At 60.7% G+C, this 20285-nt stretch overlaps 2 protein-coding genes across 9 annotated transcripts in view; both read right to left on the bottom strand.

Annotated features, from left to right (window-relative positions):
- Window positions 1–385: 385 nt before the first annotated feature.
- Window positions 386–6935, bottom strand: ZMIZ2 (zinc finger MIZ-type containing 2). 6 transcript variants are annotated; one of them, XM_017837364.1, is made up of 20 exons: window positions 6904–6935; window positions 6071–6192; window positions 5786–5900; window positions 5495–5697; window positions 5217–5409; window positions 4884–5135; window positions 4634–4807; window positions 4477–4542; window positions 4231–4402; window positions 3505–3649; window positions 2949–3027; window positions 2817–2873; window positions 2636–2741; window positions 2304–2461; window positions 2149–2216; window positions 1922–1990; window positions 1554–1798; window positions 1298–1473; window positions 967–1179; window positions 386–853 (listed from the first exon to the last, which is right to left on the bottom strand). In XM_017837364.1, exons 2-20 carry the CDS (start codon window positions 6118–6120, stop codon window positions 746–748), a joined length of 2649 nt encoding a protein of 882 aa, XP_017692853.1. In that variant the 5' UTR covers window positions 6121–6192; window positions 6904–6935; the 3' UTR covers window positions 386–745. The 6 variants fall into 6 exon arrangements, with proteins under 6 accessions (XP_017692853.1, XP_017692852.1, XP_017692854.1 ...); XM_017837363.1 differs by having other exon boundaries at window positions 2817–3027; XM_017837365.1 differs by having other exon boundaries at window positions 2817–3027; window positions 4231–4297.
- A 1023-nt stretch (window positions 6936–7958) lies between these two features.
- Window positions 7959–20285, bottom strand: part of OGDH (oxoglutarate dehydrogenase) — a 32703-nt gene continuing 20376 nt past the window's right edge. For all 3 annotated transcript variants that reach the window (XM_017837331.1, XM_017837333.1, XM_017837332.1), the window contains 19 exons: window positions 19093–19208; window positions 17846–18000; window positions 17281–17427; window positions 16668–16758; window positions 15564–15743; window positions 14389–14517; window positions 13665–13844; window positions 13338–13490; window positions 12554–12656; window positions 12208–12336; window positions 11173–11323; window positions 10950–11077; window positions 10544–10722; window positions 10330–10401; window positions 9765–9887; window positions 9111–9183; window positions 8518–8681; window positions 8261–8415; window positions 7959–8178 (listed from right to left, as the gene is read on the bottom strand). In XM_017837331.1, coding sequence (XP_017692820.1) covers window positions 8058–8178; window positions 8261–8415; window positions 8518–8681; window positions 9111–9183; window positions 9765–9887; window positions 10330–10401; window positions 10544–10722; window positions 10950–11077; window positions 11173–11323; window positions 12208–12336; window positions 12554–12656; window positions 13338–13490; window positions 13665–13844; window positions 14389–14517; window positions 15564–15743; window positions 16668–16758; window positions 17281–17427; window positions 17846–18000; window positions 19093–19208 — 2549 coding nt within the window. In that variant the 3' untranslated portion in view covers window positions 7959–8057. The remainder of the gene's footprint in view (window positions 8179–8260; window positions 8416–8517; window positions 8682–9110; window positions 9184–9764; window positions 9888–10329; window positions 10402–10543; window positions 10723–10949; window positions 11078–11172; window positions 11324–12207; window positions 12337–12553; window positions 12657–13337; window positions 13491–13664; window positions 13845–14388; window positions 14518–15563; window positions 15744–16667; window positions 16759–17280; window positions 17428–17845; window positions 18001–19092; window positions 19209–20285) is intronic.

The following is a 20285-nucleotide window of genomic DNA, read 5'->3' as shown; positions in this document are numbered from 1 at the left end:
CAGGACCGGGGGCGGCGGGGATGCGGCAGCACCAGTCCTGCAGTACGGGCAGCCCCTCGCCCGCCCTGGGAAAACCCCCGATTTTCCCCCTCCGCCGCGGGACTACAGCATCGCCCGCCTGGCCCCGGTTAATGATTGACGCCACAGGCCCGGTTCACGGCCCGCCTGGGCTGCCGCTGCCCGAGGAGGGGGCGGAATTCCCCTGCCACCGAGGGACCCCCCCCACCTCCCCGCCCGGGGAGGGGACATGATCCCACCACCACCCGGGACACCCCTCACCCTCTCTGCCCGGAAAGGGGTAGGGATCCCCCTTCCCTGCTCGAGGAGGGGTCCTGGGGTCAGACCCCCAGCGAGATGACAAAGGACAGGGCACATATGACCCTGCAGGATTCTTTAATAGCCATCGGGGATGTACAGGGCAACTGGGCTTGGGGGCAGCAGGGGCTGAGCCCCTCAACCCACACCAGGCCCATGCAGTACGAGGGGCAGCAGCATTTGCACATTGATATGGGGACACGGGCAGCCCCGCAGTGACGCACTTGCCTTTAAATACGGGGAGGTATCGAGGGCGGGGGGGTAGCAGTAGTGTTTCTACACTATGTACAGCCTTGTGCTTCTGGGGGGGGCTCAGCCCATCTGTTCCATCGCAGCCCTTTGAGAAAGCCCTCATAGTGGGGCGTCCCAGCTCTGCGGTGGGCAGGGGCACGCAGTGCTGCCCCCCAGCCCTGGCGGGGGCAAGGATGGCTCAGTTATTCTCGAAGAGGGAGAGGAGGTCATCATTGCTGCTGCTGGGGAGGTCGGGGGGCCCCAGGTAGGAGAGCAGCTCATCGGGATTCGTCAGCTCAGGCAGAAGCTGGGGGCAGCAGTGTGTGATGATTGGCCCCCCACAGCTTCTGCCCACCTCCCCACAGCAGCTGGGGTCCCAAGCCAGCAGTGGGACCCCTGGCCGCTCCCCCCGGTACTCACGTCGAGGGCAGGCTCCGAGCCATCACCTGCCGTGGCCATGCTGGGCGCAGGGGGGAAGGCGAGATCAGCAGCGTGGGCTGGGGGACCCAGAGGAGGCCGTGCCACTGCGCTCCGAGGGTGGAGCATGGGGGCTGGCTGGATGCCTGAGGGGGTGCTGTGCAGCCCTGGCTGCACCGGGGGGTGGGATGGCTCCATCCGTCCCGATGGGGGAAGCTGCAGAGGGGGGGGAAGAGAGCACGGCCATAAGACCCTCCCTTCACTGGGACCCCCAGTGCTCCCAGTGAGATGTAGGGGCCTTGGGCATAGCCGCCCCACTCGCAGTCCAGCTGACCTGTGTGGGCAGAGGGGGCACAGAGGGTTTCTCAGGGGCCAGGAGGCCGCCAGGGATGTTGGGCTGGTAGGAGATGGAGGGGGGGCCTGGTGTGAAGTCACTCAGCGTTGGGGTGCCAGGGGCGCCAGGGGGAGGGAAAGGCTCTGGGAAGCCCCCAGGTCCTGGAAAGCTGGAACCTATGAGAGGAAATGGGGCGATTGGGACACACACACACAGGGGCAGGGTCCAGTCCTGTCCCCCATGGGTCTCCCCATACCCGGGGTGCTGTAGTCAGCAGCAGCCCCTGCCGGAGGCTGTGACAGTGCCGGGAAGGGCACAGAGCTGGGCCCCAAGGCTGCAATCATCTCCATGATGTTAGGTAGCACCATGTGAGTAGGACTGAGTGTCCGGCACCGCTTCAGCACCGGCCCCTCCGGTTCCTCCTTGACATGGATGTCAGGTTTGATTGGGACGGGTTTCCAGCTGCAGGTCGGGTCAATGGTGATCTCTTCATGTTCCGAACTGAGGGCAGCAGGAGGGCAGGGGAGGTGAGGTTGGGACATCTGCTGCACAGCCCCGCCAGTGATGGCATAGGGCCAGGCATGGATGGATGGATAGATGGACAGTCAGAGCAAGGGCACTTACTTCTGGATGTATATCAGGATGCCCAGCATGTACTGGTCCACCTCCAGGCCCTCCAGCAGGGCCGTCTTACTGTAGGCAGGGTGCAGGCAGAGTGAGGGCAGAGAACCCTGGCAGGAACTTCCCCCTGCAAGGCAGGAACCACCCTCCCCCGCCAGGACAGGAAACATACCCCCTCTCCCCTGCAGGCAGGGACACCAGGGCATGGCCCCACTGCAGCCCCCACTCACTTGCAGACAGGACACCGCCATGTCCCCCTCTCACAGTTGAGCTGCAGATACGACTCAAGGTCGAAGCACTGTGGGGGAGACCAGCAGCTGAGCCAGACGAGGGCAGGATATTGGGTGAGGAACACCTCCCAGCACCCTGCCACCACCAGCCCTACCTGTATGTGCCGGCAATCATGACCCCTGGCTGGGAGCTGGATCCTCCGGAAGGTGATGGGGCACTTGAGGGACACCTTGATGGCCGTCTGCTCCACACCGTCCTCACCGTTGGGCCCTGGGGTCCCTGGGATGGTCCCACTGCTGAAGTTGCGTTTGACTGGGGAGGTGGGGACAAGGGGCACCAAGGGTCAGAACCGGGACAATGGGATGGGGTGGCACTTTGGTGGCACCTAGGCAATAGTGCCCCATCACCCCCATCCTGCTGTGGCCCGTGACCAGGGTGTTCCCCTGCCATGCTGCAGCCCCCGGCCCCCAGGAGCTGGGTGCTCACTTTTGGTGATGCAGTGCTCAGCGGGAAGTAGGCGCTTCTTGATGAGCCCCTGCAGCACCGAGCGTACGGAGGGCCGGTGCACCAACTGCAGGACGAATAGGTGGGACTGCGGAGAGATGGGGAGGCTGAGTTGCAGCCCCAGCTATCACCCTCCCAGTCCCAGGACCCGGCTGTGACTCACACAGCAGCAGGCGGTGACAGTGATCTGGATGGTGTTCCGGCCGGGCTGGCAGACGTGCTTCAGGTAGAGCGGCTTGTGGGAGGTCTTGTTGTCACCACGCTCGATGGTGAGCGGTGTGGCATTGACACTCACCTGCACAGAGGCCGGCCAGTTGGTGTTCATCTGCCGATCCTCGTGGTGGTAGCACTTGAACTGCAGTTCCAGGTCAGGCCTGGGAGCAGGCAGAGTGTGTGAGGGCAGAGGGCGTGCTCGCACGCGAGCCACCACACTGGGTGTCACCCGCACTGGGTGCTGCACTGCACCATGCAGAACCTTGCTGTGCCAAGCCACACCATGCACCACCATGTCATACAGCACTGTGACAAACCCCACAGCACCATAGCACTGCACTGTGCCAAGCCACACAATGTCCCACCGTGCCATGCCAAGCCACACCCCAAGCCACCACACGCTGCAGCGACATGCTGAGCCACCGTGGCACTACCTTAAACCATGGCAAATACCACTGAACCAAACCACACATCACATCATGATGCAGCACAACGCTGTGCCAAGCCACACCAGGCCACACACTGTCATGCCACATGGCACCATGCAGCACCCAGCTGTGCTGCCCAGCGCTGCCTCACATGGTGCCGCACAGCACCACCTGAGCAGCGCTGTGTGACACCACACCTGCAGCCCGCACCTCATCATGAGGGTCTTGTAGACAGAGTCACGCAGCTGGAAGACATGGTTGCTGACGGCCAGATTGTGCTGCAGGCGGAAGGGCTCCAGCACCACGCCGTCCCGTACCGGGAAGGTCAGCCGCAGCTCCTCACCGGGGGCTGGCCCTGCGGGGTGCCGTCAGCAGGAACCCCTGTGCCCCAGCCACACCCCAGCCACTCCCCGCACGCTGCACGGGGATCCACCTCGCAGGAAGCCCCCCACACCTCAGCAGTCTCATCCACCCAGGACAGACAGCCCTATGCAGGAAGCTCTTCCTACCCAAAGTGGCTCCACCCCCACAGCAGTGGCCCCTCCCACCCCATGCAGGAGCCCATCCCACTGAAGGCCCCTCCCACTCCAGGACACCCCACCCTATCCAAGCCCCTCCCATTCCAGGAGGTCCCACCCACAGAACAGGAGCCCCTCCCACCAAAGCCACCACTCCTGATAAAGCCAACCCTCCCCCCACCCCCCGGGGCCACACCCTTTTAATAAGTCCCTCACCCCACTCAGTCCCACCCTCGCAGCAAGCCTCTACCACCTGCCTCCACTGGCCCCAAACCCTGGCAATGGCCACGCCCCCTGTGCTGACACCCCTCCCCTCCCACCCTGACTTTAAAGGGGGGCCACACTGCCAGAAATGGGCCCCACACTGTGAAGTCCCCCCCTTCCCACTCTGGCAGTCCCCCTGACCAGGGACACCTACCCGAAGGGGATGGGTGCAGGGGGGTGATGTTGGGCTTCATGTCTGGCAGGAAGGGTGACTTGACATCCTGACCAGGGGACGTGTAGGTGGGGATGCCGCTGCCCGGCGTCATGGGTGGTGTGGGGTTCCCGGCCAGCGGCGAGCTGGGGTACCCCGGCAGCAACCGGCCTGGCTGCAGAGGCACCGCGCACCCTCAGCTCCCGGCCGGGCCGGCACAGCCCCCACCCCACCTGCTGCCGGACTCACCCCGTTGACGGCTGCTTGGCTGTAGGTGCTGAAGCTGGTGCTCTGCCCGTTGAACTGGTCAGCAGACTGTGGGAGGAGGAGGGTCCCCAGAGGCTGGCACCGGGGGACCACAGACACCTGGACCCCCACCTCGTGCCCACCGTGCCCTCTGCAGTACCTTGTAATAGGGTCCAGCACTGCCTGAAGCGGAGAGGTACTGGCCCATGCCCTGCTGCAGCCTGTGGCCGGGGTAGGAGGGGGACGGAGCGGAGGACTGGGGGGCGCTGGGGGCATACTGGGCACCAGCCACAGCATACTGCCCGCCCTGGAGGTACTGCTGCGCTGGGTACCCCTGCAGGGCCAGGGTGTCAGCACCAGTGGGAAATGGGGTCCCGGTACGCCACAGCCTTCATCGACGCAGTGCTCACCTCGTTGGAGTATGCCCGCTTGAGGCTCTGGCGGGGTAGCTGCTGGCTTGGGGGGGGACCAGGGTAGGCGTGCTGGGGCACTCGTTGCCCACCATACAGGGAGCTGGTGCCAGGTGCCCGCACCGGACTCATGCTCACAGGGGAAATGCCAGAGGGGGCCATGACACCTGCCATGCCAGCTGGGCTCATGCTGGTGCCACGGGGCCCAGCATGGGGCAGGAACTGGTTGCTAAAGGACTGCCCTGTGCCCATCTGCAGTGGGGAAGAGAAGGAGGTCAGGGCAGGGCCAGGGCAGCTGTCAGCTCCTCATTTCTGCCACAGCCAGGCTCTTACTGTGCTGTACTGGCTCAGCTCCTGGCTCTGCTTCTCTTGCAGTGCTGCCACTGTCGCTGTGGCCGTGGCCGTGGCTGTGGCAGCAGCAGCGGCCACGGCGGCAGCAGCCGCTGCCTGGGTGAAGTCAGCGGGGGCCCGGCCAGCATGTGAGGAGAGCCCAATCCCACCAGGACCGCTGGGGCCGCTGGTGTAGCTGGAGAGCAGAAAGGCAGGAAGGGGCATGTGGTGGCCCTGCGACGGGGCACGTGCCAGGCCAGGGTGCACAGGGCTGGCCTTACCTGGCAGCAAAGCCTGGCCCGCTGGGGTAGGCGTTGCGGCCGTAGACACCCGGCTGCATGTACCCCTTCCCTGGTGCCCCCTCAGCGAAGGGCTGCTGCGGCAGGAATGGTGGCGAGCTCATGCCCGAGCCGGTGCCTGCCATGCCAGGCAGCAGCGGGGTATTGGAGCTGCTCCCCCCAGGGCCCATGGGGCTGCCAAAAACCTGGGGGGTGGGGTGGGAGGCAGTGGGTCAAGCACGGGCAGTGGCGCCCAAGTGCTGGGGGTCCCTGGGGTGGGAGTGCTGCAGGTACCTGACTCTGGGAGGGGTTGCTGACACCCCAGACGGTGGTTACCACGGAGAGGGATCCCGGCGGCTGATTGGTGCTTGGTTGCCAAGGAACAGCCTCGTATGCAAATGAACCATCACTAGAAAGAAAAACAAATTAATGAAGATGAAGGACAGAGGGATGGAGGGACAGAGGGAACCGGGGGATGGAGGGAACAGAGGGATGAAGAACAGAGAGGATGGAGGAACGGATGGATGCATGGGGGGATGGATGCATGGGGGGACGGAGGGACGCTGCCCCGGCGCCCACCCGTGGGGCGCAGGCGGCAGCGAGGGTTTCATGGGGTTCATGGAGCTCATCGGTGGGTGCGGGCTGGGTCTTCCGAGGCCGCGGCAGGCGCTGCGGAACGGCGGCACCGTCTGTCACTGGGGCTGCGGGAGGCAGTGGAGCGGCGGGTGAGGGGCGGCCGCCTCCAGAGGGGCCGGGGCCGGGGGGGTGCAGCCCGGAGCCTGCGCGACCCCCCCAGCCTCCGCGGCCGGGACTTGGCGTCCGGCCCAGTCTGGCCCGGGGCGCCGGCCGGCACGCGCCGCCCCCGCTCCAGGCCGCCCCCCCGCGCCGGCCACCACGGCGTCAGACCCCCCCCGGGGCGGCGGGCACCGGGCTTCCCTTGCGCCTGCGGGCGGGAGGAACCGCGGGGACTTCCCGGGGCAGGGACGCAGTCCCCTCGCGGCACTGCCCCTCGCCGCCCGGGGTATTTCCATCCGGGCCCGGCAGCGAGGCGGGGGGGCTGCGGGGTCACCAGCGCTTTCGGTTCCTCCCGGCCCCGCGGGAGGGCGGCTGAGATGGGATGGCCGCGAGGGAAGGGACGACGCGGAAACAGGGGACACCCGCGCCGGGCCTGCCCCACCTCCCGGCAGCCACCACCGCGGAGCCACGGGCCCCGGGTGCCCCTCGCCGGCAGTGACAGTCCCCCCCCCCCGCTCCTTCCCCGGCAGCACCGCAGCGCAGGCCCCGAGGCCGGGCCCCCTCCCATTGCCATGGCAACCGCCCCCGCCACCCCCGGCACGGCGGGGCGGCCCGCGGGGGCCTGGCCAGTCCCGCCCGTCCCCCCCCGTCCTCCCGCCCGGCGCTCCCGCTCTCACCGCGGCGGCGGCCCAAGATGGCCCTGGCGGCGCGGGGCGCGCGCGGAGGCTGCGCGGGATCTTCGGCCGCGCGCGGCCGCGGCTCCGCGGGGGGGCGGGGCCCGGGGACGGAGCCGGGCCGCGCACAATGGGGCCGCGCGCTCATCAGCATGCGGGCCCCGCCCCCGCCCCGCCAGGCGCGGGCAGCCGAGCGCGGAGGGCGGGGCTGGGGTGGGGGGCCCGGGCTGCGCAGGGGTCGCGCGTGGCCGCGTGTGATGCGGCGCGCGGCCCCGCGTGCGGGGCGCCGAGGGCGACACGCGTGTGGCAGCGGGACGGGCGCCGTGATCGCGGCGGCGAGACCGCGGGGAGCGCGCGCTTGCGGCGCCGTGCGCGTGCGTGAGCGGGAGTGCGCGCGGGGACGCGGAGCCGCGCGTGCCAGGGAACAGTGCGGTGACACGATGTGCGACCCGGTGTGTGACAGCACAGTCACCCCACGTGGCCACGCAGCCCACGTCAGGCCGCATACGCGTGTGCCGGCAGCCTCGAGTGTGCGGGGGTTTGAGGCGCGCATACCCCTCGGCCGCCGCCCTGCAGGTGAGGGACCCGCCAGGCACCGAGGGGCCGGTTCTAGGGCCGCCGACAGCGACTCCTAGCTGAGGTCAGCCCCCTTGCCCCCACCCCCCAGGGCCTCCCACGGGAGGACACAGCACCCAACACCAGCCCTGTGGGTGCAGGGGCTCAGAGTCAGAGGTTGGTGCTCCCCGGGACAGGCAAAACTGAGGCAGGGGCACAACACCCCCACACTTGCGTGGGCCCTTAGGGCAGGCAGCCACCCCAAATCGCTCCTCCAAGAGGCAGCAGCTGCAGGGGCAAGTGTGACACCAGACTGGGAGGAACTGGACTCATTGCACTGGACACACCCAGAGAAGAGCCTCAGGGATCAGTTCTTCCTAAGGTCCCAGGGGGGTGTGGGCCTCACCCACTGTGGCGGGACAGCCCCAAGCCCCTTTCACTCCCAGGGTGACTGCACCGGTGTCACCCTGGCACGAGGCAGACAAGGACTCCAGGCACCAGCATGGGGTTGACATGGTCTGTAGTTCCAGGGGTGGGGGAGGCGAGCAAGGGACAGACAAACAGATAGAGAGATGGAGGAGCATGCTGTGCCACGCCGGGGCTCAGGCCAGGTCTTTGAAGGCATCGAGGTTGAAGGCCGTGTCAAGGAGCCGCTGCAGCTCCGTCAGGTGGGTTTTTTTATTGCCGGTGGCAGGGGCTGCCGCTGGCTCCCGCCCTGCATACCTGCCAGGGAGAAGGTGAGGGTGAGAGGGATCTGCACCCCCCAAACTCCTCCCAGCCTCACAACCACCCACTGCATCCCTACCAGACGGGCTTGGCACGGTTGATGGTGGTGCGGAGCCGAGGTTTGACATAGTCGTAGTAGCCCTGGTTCTTGTGCTCCTCCTGGCACCACACCAGCTCAGCAGATGGGTATTTCTGGGCTTCCTTCTGGAGGAGGTCAAAGGGGAACGGGGAGAGCTGCAGGGGACACAGAGTGGCATCATGAGGGACATGGAGCAGCATCACAGGGGCTGCAGCACCCTCAGCCTACAGGCACAGAGATGGCAGGACCCTGCTTACCTGCTCCACCCTGGTGATGGCCACGTCGGCCTCCATCTGCCGGGCCTTGCGCTCCCGGGTCAGGTCATAGTACACCTTGCCAGTGCAGAAGAGCACCCGCTTCACCTGCTCAGGATTCTGGGCCGCGGGGCCACTATCAGGGATGACACGGAGGAAGTGGGTGCCTGCCAAGGAAGAGAAGGGCGCTGTAAGCCACAGTGGCCAATGGCACAGTGCCAGCAGCTGCTGCACCTGAATCCCATGCCAGCCTCTCCTGGGATCCCAAGAGGCAGAGTCCAGCAGCTGGTACTCAGTCAGCTCCCAGCACAAACCATTATGGTTCTGTGCCACTTGGAGCTGCCAAATTGCAGAGGGCAGTGGCTACCAATGGAGGAAGTGTCACTGAGCCACGTCTCCCCAGGTGCTAGGGTACCAGTCTTGGCCCTGATGAGGAGTGGCTCCCGTGTGCCAGGGAGATGGCCATGGCCTTGCTTGGCCCCTCTTCAACATAAAGAGGCTGCTGCCAGGTGGACTTTACCCAAGGCCACTGGCTCCTGCCCTTCACCCCATGGAGCAGCGTAGGGGGAACACAGGCAGCTCTGTGCTGCTCGTACCTGGCAGCATGTCGTCAAAGCTTGAGCGGGCTTCAGGGTGGCGCAGCAGTGACTTTGGAGTGAAGATTATCAGCTGGAGTGAGGGACAAGAGGCAGAGCAAGTTGGTCAGCCCTGCCAGAAACACCTTCCCTGTGAGCCAAGGCCAGAGCAGCAACCTGCCTGCCTGCCCTCCCTTACCTCCCCTGCCCACCCTGCCTGCCCTCCCCTGCCTGTCCTGCCTGAGCACAGGAGCAGCTGCCAGAGATTTGCTTCTCGCTCAGCTGCTGTGCTCTCCCATATTGGGGACTGTTTCCTGACAGCACTGGCTGTCCCAGTCAGGGTGTCCAATGGGGAGGATGCTGAGGTGCTGCTGGGGGCCTGCCTGCCCCACAGCTGAAGCTGATGGGAAGCAGCTGGATTGGGTTATGTACTGGTGCCTGCCAGCCCTGACAGCTCTGACATCCCTGTGGAGTTCAGGAAGGGGTCACAGCCCCTGCAGCTCACATGAGCTGGCAGCAGCACATGGCACCATGAGGTCCTGGGCCAGACAGAGGCCAACCGCCCGTGTTTGTGAGGTCCAGAAACAATCTGCCCCCAGCCCTTTCTCAGCCTGGCAGGGACACAGCACTGCCCTGCCTGGGCGCCGAGTCGGGCAGAGAGCTGCTGGCACTGACCGGTTTGCGGAAGGGCAGGAGGATCTGGCGCCGGAGGACGTGGAAGAAGTTGGCTGGAGTGGAGCAGTTCACAACGATCCAGTTGCACTCATAGAGCTGGCGCACATCAAAGTCATCCAGCTTCTGACTCGGCCAGCGCAGGTGAGGGGATTTCAGGAAACACAAGGTGCCTCTTGATCTCATGGCTCCAGCAGTGGTCCCCAGTCCTCCCTCCCTCCCTCTCTCCTTCCCTCTTTCCCTTTCCAAAGCACACACAGACCTATAGAGACCTGGGAGATGCTGCAGGGCTGTGCCCCCCACCTTGGTCTGGCCATGGGGCAGCCAGCAACCCCCGCCCATGCTACTTTCAGGGCCACCTCTGCCTTGCACTGTGCTACAGCCCCAGGTTCAATGAACACCTGGGAACCAGGTTCAGCCCCTTTCCCTAAACCCTCCTGGCAACATGAGCCCAGGGCGTCCCACACCTCCTGCCATCGGCAACCACTGTGCTAAGACCACATGGGTATTGCTGCCCTGATCCAGGGCGCGGGAGGGCCAGGCTGAGCTCTGCGCGGCCGCCACTCACAGGGAAGACATCGGGATCATCATTGCACATCTGCAGGAATCGCTCCGGGCGAGCAGAGGAGTGCTCGGGACCCTACAGGGACCAAGCAGGGGGACAGTGAGTGCAGGACAAGGCAGGCACAAGAAGCCAATGCCAGGCACTGCCATGACATGAGCAGTGTTGTGCCACCACTGCCCATGGCTCAGCCTCCAGTGTGAGCTGGGGGAGTCCTTACCATGCCCTCCATGCCATGGGGAAGCAGCAAGACGATGCCGTTCTGCCTGACCCACTTGGCCTGCCCAGGACAGATGAACTGGTCGATGATGCACTGAGCAGTGTTGTGAAAATCCCCGAACTGGGCTTCCCAAAGCACCAGGGCGTTGGGACTGGCCATGGCAAAGCCCAGTTCGAATCCTGAGGGATGGGAGAGTCACAGAGTATTCTGAGTTGGAAGGGACCCACATGGATCATTGAGTCCAACTCTTAAGTGAATGGCCTCTACAGGGATCGAATCTGTGACCTTGGCATTAGCACCATGCTCTAACCAACTGAGCTAATCTCAGTTTAGAGGAGCAAGGGGGTTGAATTACCCTCTCAGAGCAGCCTCACCCTGGGCAGCAAGTGCAGACCCCCTCACTCACCCAGGACACCATACTCTGACAGGGAGCTGTTGCAGACAGTGTACGGAGCCTGGTTGGGCCAGAGGTGGTTCATGGGGATGCAGGTCCTCTTGTCCACGTTCTGATCATGCAGGACATGGTGGCGATGGCTAGAAATTGGGAAAGTGTTACTCCATCATCAGCCTTTGGATCCCTTCCAGAAGGGCTGGAATTGCCTTTAAAGCCTCCAAAAGCAAGGCTTTACCTAAATGTCCCCCTCTCAACGTCCTGGCCGCTCAGGCGGATGTGGATGCCCTCTTTAAGCAGGGAGCCAAATGCCATGTACTCTGCCAGAGCCCAGTCGACTGTCCGGTTCTTCACCATCTCCCCACGGGTTTTCAGAATACGGCTCAAACCTGCCGGAACAGGAGTTGGTTGGTAGCCAGCATGGGAGGGAGCTGCAGTGACACCAGGTTTGTCCCACAACTGGCCGAGGACTGACAGACTGCAAGTGACCAGGGCAGATGGAGGGATGAGCTGCAGATGAGGAATCAGGACTGCAGGGAAGGATCAGCTCCAAAGAAGAGTTACTCCTTGGTTCACTTCCCTTACCCACAGCTCCCTCATGAACAAGTTCTCATAGACTCACAGAGTCTGGGTGGGAAGGGACCTTAAAGATCATGCAGTCTAACCCTTGCAATGGGCAGGGACACCTTCCACTAGAACAGGTTGCTCCAAGCCCTGTCCAGCTTGGCCTTGAACACTTCCAGGGATGGGCCAGCCACAGCTTCTCTGGGCAACCTGTGCCAGGGCCTCACCACTCTCACATGGGAGAATTTCTTCCCAATATCCCACCTAACCCTGCCTGTCAGTGTGAAGCCATTCCCCCTCGTCCCGTAGCTCAAGGCCCTTGTCCAAAGTCTCTCTCAGCTCTCTTGGAGCCCCTTTAGGCACTGGATCCTAAAGGATCTCCCTGGAGTCTTCACTCCTCCAGGCTGGACACCCCTAACTCTCTTGGAGTTCCTGCACAGGAGAAGGGCTCCAGCCTTGGAATCATTTTCAAGGCCTCCTCTGGAGCTGCTCTAACATTTCCAGATCTTGCTTGTGAGGGGGGCCCCAGAGCTGGATGTGTGCTCCAGGTAGGGTCTCAGGAGTGCAGAGTAGAGGGGAATGATCCCCTCCCCAGACCTGCTGCCCACACATACTGAAGCAGTGCAATAGGTCCCTTACGTCCAGGCCACATCCCAGCCCTATCCCACATCTCTCTGGAACAAATGGCACAGCTTCCACAGGCGCCTACCTCCATGGATAGTGAAATCCTCCACTGGCACTGAGCTGGCCACTTGACCAATGTGCGTTAGGTCCTCTTCATTGAGGCCGGTGGATGGACAGGTCATGCTCCGGGGCTGCCCATCCAAAGTGAAAAAACCTGGGGGAGAAGAAAAGTCACCATGCTGAAGGAGCTGTGCCAGCTCCGTGGGAAGAGCTCAGGTCACGGACACCCTCAAGCAAAGGTCGGGATACCAGGAGTGGGGAGAGCACCACCCCACTTCCCCTCCGGTGTGATATACTACAAAATCGCTGCCATGGCTCCAGAGAGGCTGGGTGCTTTGCTAGGGACCTCCAAAATGCTGTCAGCAGTTTACCTGGCCAGGGCGAGTCCAGCCAGTGCTTGATGTGCAAGATCTTCTCATCCTTGGACCTAGCATGGGCCTCCTCGCAGATCTTATCGTACTTGGCAATTTCCTCCTGAAAGGCAGAACCAGGAGGAGGAAAAACATTAGTGGAGGGTCTCCAAACAACGGTGCTGAGCCTGGGGGCTTCGGTGCACACTTGCAAGGGTGATGGGGGGCAGAGGTGGTCCCCACAGCAGGGGAGCCCCAGGGCCATGCTGCTCAGCCTCAGAGAGCAGAGCTGCCCCTTGGGCCCCTGTCCCCTGAGGGACAGCCCAGCTGCTCTCTGAGCTGACAACTTGTGTTCAACCCTAGTGATGCTGCAAAGCAGTCCTGGGGCAAGCAGGACCGACAGAACTGCTGCCATGCATGCTGCTGCCCAAGCAGCAGAACTGGGGCATGAACTTGCCTCAGATACCCCTGGCCACAGCAATCCTGAGCACTGGGACCCGGCTGTGCTGCAGTGGCCCAGCACTGCATGGCCTGTGCCACAGTGATCACAGGGCGATCCTTGAACTAGATGTTCCTGTGCTGTTCAGAGCCGGCACAGTCCAAGGATGAGCCTCGGCTCCGACCTCTGTTGCTGCAAGGTCTGCAGCACTCACCCAACCCCAGCACAACTCTGCCACCTTTAGGTGACAAGCACAAGCAGAAAAGGGCTCACATCACTTCATTCACATCCAGGTCTGAATCACACAAGTAATTTTCCCTGGAGATGCCACCTTCAGTTTTCCTGTCAGGCCACATGGCACAGTACCTCATACTCTGGCTGATTTACCACCCCCTGGGAAATCAGCAGCTCTGCGTATTTCTGCAGCACTGGCTTCTGTTTCCGGATCTGTTTGTACATCAGGGGCTGCGTGAACATGGGTTCGTCCATCTCATTGTGCCCGTTGCGCCTGTAACAAACCTGCCAGGAAGGGAAAGAGCCTTTGAACGCAGCTGCCTGCAACCTACCACTCCAAAAGCACTTGGAGCTACCTGCATCTGTGTTAGGGAGGGTCCAGAACAGCCCAGGAGGGACCCAAGTGCATTCCCACCACAGTCCCAGCTTCAGGGTAAAGCCTTGTGCCACGTTCCTTACCAAATCCACCACCACGTCCTTGTGGAAGGTGCTTCGCCACTCTGCTGCCACATTGCACACGTAGACAACGGCCTCGGGGTCATCTGCGTTGACGTGGAAGATGGGCGCGTTGACTACGCGGGCAACGTCGGTCGGGTACGGGGAGGACCGGGCCATCCGGGGGTCTGTCGTGAAGCCAATCTGTAGAGGGTGAGAGGGAACAGGATGAGCACAGTGTTACCAACTGGATTTGGAACACAGCTCTGCTGTGCAGCTCCTTCTTTAGACACCGACGTCACAGTTGGCTTGGCACAAGGCAGCTGCACTTTGCCAGCTCAGGAAAGTGCCCACGTAGCTCCAAGGGCAGCTCAGCTGCTGTGGCTGAGCTGGGGACGCACAACCTGCCCATCTCCTGCGCCCAGGCACACCCCAGTACCTACTGGACATGCAGGGACAGGCTGGTCCCAGTGAAATGCCTCTGGTTTCCATGGGGGCAGAAGGGATCACGCCTGTGTGATGTCGCACACTGAGCATCAGGTTTTATCATGTCTGCACCAGACTGGGCTCAAAAGCTGCTGCTGTGGAGCAGCTGGGTGGGAGGCACCCCCTGCTGACGCCAGGTTAGGGCTCCTGCCAGGAACACTGGCAGGGAAACAGGTGCTACCGGTTCCAGCTACCACCCAGCCCAGAGCCTGTGGAGGCGGCTCTGCCAGGGACTCATGGGCACAGAGGATTTGCTCCTCACCTGGTTGTTGACCACGACATGGACAGTGCCATGGGTGGTATAGGAGGGCAGGTCACTCAGGTGAAATGTCTCGTACACGATGCCCTGTCCAGCAAATGCAGCATCTCCATGCAGGAGGATGGACATCACCTGGGAGAGGGGAAGCCATGGTGGTCAGCAGGGACAGCAGGCAGGGCACCACCAGGAAAGGGTCCAGCTCTCATCCCCACGAACTTTCAGCATCCCAGAAAGGACATGGAACAGCTCATCGACACATCCAATGCTTTCCCAGGAGCTGCGAGCGGAGCCAGCCGTGGCTGGCACACCATTGGGGAAAGGCCCCCACCGGCCCCCTCCCAGCAAGGATAGCACCCTTGGGGCACCCTGAGCAGGCAGCAGGACGACACCCAGTACACCCCAGCTGGGCAGTGAGTCCCATTTCCAAACACACCCCCCTCAAAGCAAAGCCTTTTTCTCACTGCAGCAAGAAGAGAATAACACCCTTTTACCCCATACTTTCAGCCCAGAAGCCCCATGGGCAGAAGTGGAGCCAGGAGCTGGCTCCAGCGCCAGCGACGTTATTTTGCCGCCGTCCCAGGGGCTGGCTGAGGACACCACTTGCCAGGCAAGGACAGGGTCTGTCTATTTATACCCAGCCCTTGGGGTGTAGGATGGAGGGAAGCACTTTGGATCTCACCCTTCCACTTCTTGGTGTTGAGAAACAGATTTGTGATGAATCAGATGGCAAACAGCCCCCCACAGCCCTTTCCCCACCAGGGTGTGGAGAGCTGCCTCCTGCTGCCAGCTCCAGCTTTCCCAGACCCAGGAATGGTTCTCCTTGCTTACACTGAGATCCTACTGCCAAGTCCCCCAAGATGTGGTGCTCAGATTGCCTTTTGGGAGTGCCCCTCATTTCTCTGCTTTCCAGGCAGGGGTTTGTGCATCTGCTGCACCCACAGCCCAGCTTAGTCAGTTCAGAGATGGAGGAAGCAGCAATGGGAGCCTAGGGTGGATAAGCCCCTCCCAAAGTTATCTCCACAGTCAGTGGGGAAGGATGGGGGAGCAAAGTCAGGGTGACAGCAGGGGCACAGCAAACAAAAAACAGCCAGGTTTCTTCACTTTCCCAACAGCCTATCCACATCAAACCCCATCCAGCCCAGGACATTTCACTGCATATGTGTCTTAGTACCACTCACCTTCTTCCCCTCTGTGTCCCCACAGTAAAACTGCTCTGCCTTAGTCTTGCCTTGAACAACAGGATCAGCTGCCTCCAAATGAGAAGGATTTGCCACCAAAGAAAGGGTGATGTTCCTGTCAGTGACACGGTTAATCCGCCGGTGGTACATTCCCAAGTGGTACTTCACGTCACCAGAGCCCTGATGGAAGGGAGAGGAGAGTCACCCCCGGGAGCATGAGCAGCTTTTGGGACGTGGAAGGAGACCTGAGATAGGGCAGTGTTGACTCCAAGGCTGGAAGAGAGGGGCATTTTTCGGAGGCACTGGCAGAACACAGCAGACACTCACTGCTGGAGCTGACCTGGCACCCAGAAAAGTCTCTCCCAGGTGCCAAACCACCACCAATTTCAGACATGCATCCAGCCCATCTAGGTACAGCTGAAGGTATAGGGGATGAAGCAAGTGTGGTAGGTTGGGGGAAGACACTGGAGAAAGGTAACACTCACCTAAGCTCTGCAAACACTCCCAATGCACTGCCAGGTTCCCTATCAGGGCATCTCAAGGCTGCAGGCTGCTGCTTTCTCACCTTGAAACCCCACTGAAGGTCATGGCAGGATCAAGCCTGCCCAGCCCAGCCCAGCTTCCCAAAAGCCAAACCATCCCAGGTTATCATGCTGAACCTTTGGATCATGAGTGCATCGCAGAGACAGAGCCTGCGGCACAAGCAATTTGGAACTCCGCGCTTTTGGAGCTGCTTTAGAGCCCCAGACAGGGACCAGAGACTGCTGCAAGAGAACAAACCAACTTCTGCTCCCAGCCCCCTTCCCCTCACCTCAGCATCCACCCCAAGGCTTCTTCATGCCCTGGAGAGCCACCAACAGCATGTCTTTGCTGGAAACACTGGCAGTGGCCAGGGCATCAACCAACCCCAGGACAGGCAAGGACAGACCAGCACTGGCACCTACACAAAGGCTCCAATTGTCTGTGTGTGCTTGCAACGTGGAAATACTTACAACACTAATGCCACCGAGTGACACCAGAAGCAGTGGCATAATACAGCCACAGCCCCTGGGGACTGTGCAGGGACAGGCAGCAGCAGCTGCTGCAGGCAGGGGAGGAGCTCACCTCATCAGCAGCCTCCAGCTTGGAGTCAAACTGGCAGAAGATCTGCTCCAGCTCTTTCCTGATCACGTTGGCAAGAACATTCAGGCGTCCCCTGCAAAAGCAAGACCGTTGCTGGCAGTCATCAAATACTGATGGTTACCTGCTACCCTCCTGGCACACCTCCTGTGACAGCTGTAGGGTCACCTAGGGATGAGGACTCCCTAAAAGGATCCTGCAGGGATGGTTTGGCTGTCCTCAGCACAGGGATGGTTTGGCTGTCCTCAGCACAGGGATGGTTTGGCTGTCCTCAGCACAGGGATGGTTTGGCTGCCCCCACATCCCACATCCCTGTTGAGCTGCCCCAGAGCAGGCAGGTGTTGGGATTCCAGTAGGATTCCAGCTCTGCCTTCAAGCCACCACCCCTCTCCAGATGAATTTACAAACAAGTTGGAAAGATCATGACGAACAGAGAACAGCTAAAGCCTGAGCTCTTCAGCTGAAGTTCATCACCAACCAAGACCAGCTGGGTGATGGCAGAAACCAGTGTGCCCTCCAGCACCAAACCCCGGCAACATGCAGCATCCCCCTGTGTCCCACCCACGCCAAGCAGCACCATGGCTTGAGGCAAGGTTACCTGTGGGGCATCCCCATGATCACATAATCCACTCCCTTCTCACTCGACTTATCAATAATGGTCTTTAAAGCTGGGATCAGCACTTCGCATCCCTCCAGACCAAAACGCTTCTCTGAAGACCATTTCCGATGGAGGAACTCCTCAAACCTGGAAGGCAAAGGGAAAGAGGGATCAGTGCCAGGGCTACAGCTGAGGGCAGAAACCAGAGGAAGGATATGGATGGAACTGAGGGAGGCAGAGCACCAAATGATGCTCAAACTGGCACCATGCAGCACATAACAGCCTTCCCAATCACTCCAGTATCCTCCCACAGAGCTGGCTGGCCACTCCCCCCGTCCCAATACCCTGCTGCACTTTATATTTAAACCATTTCTTTCAGGACCATCCACATTTTCAGGCGGTTTGCCAGCACCTGAGCCTGCCAGGCCAGCAGCTTACTGGCGACACCCTGCTCATTAAGCTGATGACGACAGATGATGTGAAGATGTGACTCAGCTGGTGACTGTGTCACTAGAGCTGGGAGCAAACCTCCCCAGGCAGATAAAGGGAAGCCCCCCCGGGGTACCTGGTAGAGCGGACCAGCCTGGCCAGCAGCGTGCGCTTCTCTTCGTTGGTGAACTGCATGATGCCCGGGGTCTCAAACTTCTGCCGGATCCACTGGCACTGCTCCAGGTCATTGATGAACATGAACTCCACACCGATGTGCTGGCAGTATGCCATCTGCTCCGACAAGAAAAGAGTGGCCGTGGGAGAACAACAGGGCTTCAGCACCTCAAGCCCCCATTGGATCACAGGACCAGGAGCTACTCATTTCCCCCTTTATCCTTTCAGCCAAAGAGCCCTCCTGTGTCAGCAGAGATATGGTTCCTCATGCCCAGCAGGTGGAGGGGAGCCCTAGGGGGACCCCAGCTGCCAGCCCCACAACAGCCCTGCTTTAAGAGCCTTGTTTGAATTGTTTTCCCAGGAAAGGGGATGTTCCAGGATACTGTAAGGCAGCTTGGACCCTGCACATGACCCAGCATCAAGATGTTTAATTTCCCTTCTCCGAGGGGCCCACAATCAGCCCCTCAATTCCTTTTTATCCACCTCAAAGAAGAGATTTTCCCTCTGTGAGCAGTCCAAAATCCCATCACCTGTGAGCAGTCCAAAATCCCACCTTAGAGGGTGGGGGAGAATCACCAGAAAAACCTCCCCTGACACACGAAGAGCCCATTCCTGCAGCTGAACTAAAGTGTTGGCACAGTTTTGCTTCTTCCAAGGTCAACCTGTCTTGGCAGAGACCATCTGAGCAGACTTCAGCATGCCTGAGAGCCACCTGCGCTCAGTCCAGGCATAGGAGGGGATGAAATCTGGCATGAAAATGAAACCAGCTGCACAAGCTGGAAGCCCAGCCCCAGGGGTCTCAAACCTGCACCCTCTGAAGGATCCCCACACAGGACAGCAGCACTGCTGCAGCACCTGAAGAGGGGATCACTGGCCTCCAGCCTGCTTCTGTGCTCTTCCAGCACCGGCTACTGCTTCAAACTGGAAAGTGCAGCTAGAGATGTTTCCAAAAAGGCAATACCCAGTTGCCTGAGGTTTGCTCTACCTTGGGCAGACCAAGCACGTTGCTGCAATGCAGCAGGAAGCTGGAGGTGATCAGAGCTGAGCAGGTAACTCAGGGTAGCTCCCATGAGTGGGGCAAGAGCTGAGAAGCAATTCCCAAACGGAAAATCTTAAAATCTGAAGGTTGGCCCAGGACCTTCCAAAGGCAACTGCTCTGCCCCACCCCAGGCTGCACACAGGTCTAGCACAGACTTCCACTCTCCTCACCTCCAGCCGACGGATGATTTCCCGGAGTGGAAGAGCCGATTCATTTCCACCGATGAATGTGGTTGTGGGCAAGTGGAAAACCTTGTCAAGGTCAGATTCATCCAGCCCGTAAAAGCCTGCAGGATTTGTCACGGGTGGGACAAGCAAGAGAGAGAAGGAAGAGGGACCGGGACACCGTCACATGGGGACCGGGTGCATTAGGGAGAGGTGGGGAAGGGACAAAAGAAAGCAGCATAAAAAAAATAATAAGCATGAAGAAGGTTTATATGGATAAAAACCAAGCCGTAATTAAACAAAAAGAGATTAAGCATAGAACAATGAATTATTATAGAGGCACCACAGGAAACGAACCACAAAGCAATGTATATGCATGGAAATGGGCAATTAAAATCCAGGGTGAGCCAGGGAGCCCCAGGAACACAAAAAATACACCACAAATTTTAACAGAGGGGAGAGAAAAGAAACAGAGGAATTGAGGAGTCACCGAGCACACCGGAGGTGCCAGCACATGGTGGGAATTAAAAATGGAGAGTCAACACAGAGAAGGAAACAGTTAAAACAGAGAAAACCCCACAGAAGGAGAGACAGAGGACCAAGAAAGAAAAAAGGCATCAGGGCTCTGATGGACTCTCCTGAATAGCTCAGCCCGGGAGCAAGGCAGCAAGGCGGCCAGCAGCCCCTCAGGGGTTTGGCTGCCCAGGCATCCCCTCAGCCCAAATAACAACCTTAGAATTAGAGCTTTTGCCTAGCTCTGCTCAGCAAACCCCTTCCCTTTGGTGCTGGCAGCTGATGGTTCGTGGCAGCTCCTACTTGCAGCATGGCAGCTGTCGGGAGCTGGGTTGGACCTGGAGAGGGGCCGAGTAGGGCTCAGAGCTGGAGGTCAGGATTTAGAGCTGCAGGTGAGCTCTGCCATACCCCAAAGCCATCGGAGGTGCCTCATCACCACTCACGGTTGTCTTTGGGGAAACTGAGGCACAGAGGAGGAGGGACAGTGACCTCGCTGAGCCAGTGCAGCAAGGCAGAAGCAGAGCTAGGAACTGGGGAGTCCCAGGACCCTTCTGAAGCAGGAGCTCGGATGAAAGAGTGGACAAGCAGAGCTGCCCATGGCCTGTTCAGAGCCCCAGCACCTCCCTTGGGCTCCTGCTCATCCCTCCCAAACTCCCAACAAAGCCAAGTCCCAAGCTGTCTCCTAA

The sequence above is a fragment of the Lepidothrix coronata genome, unplaced genomic scaffold (genome assembly GCF_001604755.1).
Source record: "Lepidothrix coronata isolate B3197 unplaced genomic scaffold, Lepidothrix_coronata-1.0 Scaffold301, whole genome shotgun sequence".
NCBI classification, from domain to species: Eukaryota; Metazoa; Chordata; class Aves; order Passeriformes; family Pipridae; genus Lepidothrix; species Lepidothrix coronata.
Note: the sequence above shows the minus strand (reverse complement) of the source record. Positions and strands in the feature narration are given on the sequence as shown.

Excerpts from the sequence above, each read along its gene's own strand:
- ZMIZ2 (XM_017837363.1), bottom strand. The coding sequence starts at position 6,120 with ATGAGCTCCATGAACCCCATGAAACCCTCGCTGCCGCCTGCGCCCCAC. Across the intron at positions 2,217-2,303 it reads ATGATTGCCGGCACATACAG|TGCTTCGACCTTGAGTCGTA; the intron begins GTAGGGCTGGTG and ends TCTCCCCCACAG. Across the intron at positions 1,474-1,553 it reads TGCTGACTACAGCACCCCGG|GTTCCAGCTTTCCAGGACCT; the intron begins GTATGGGGAGAC and ends TTCCTCTCATAG.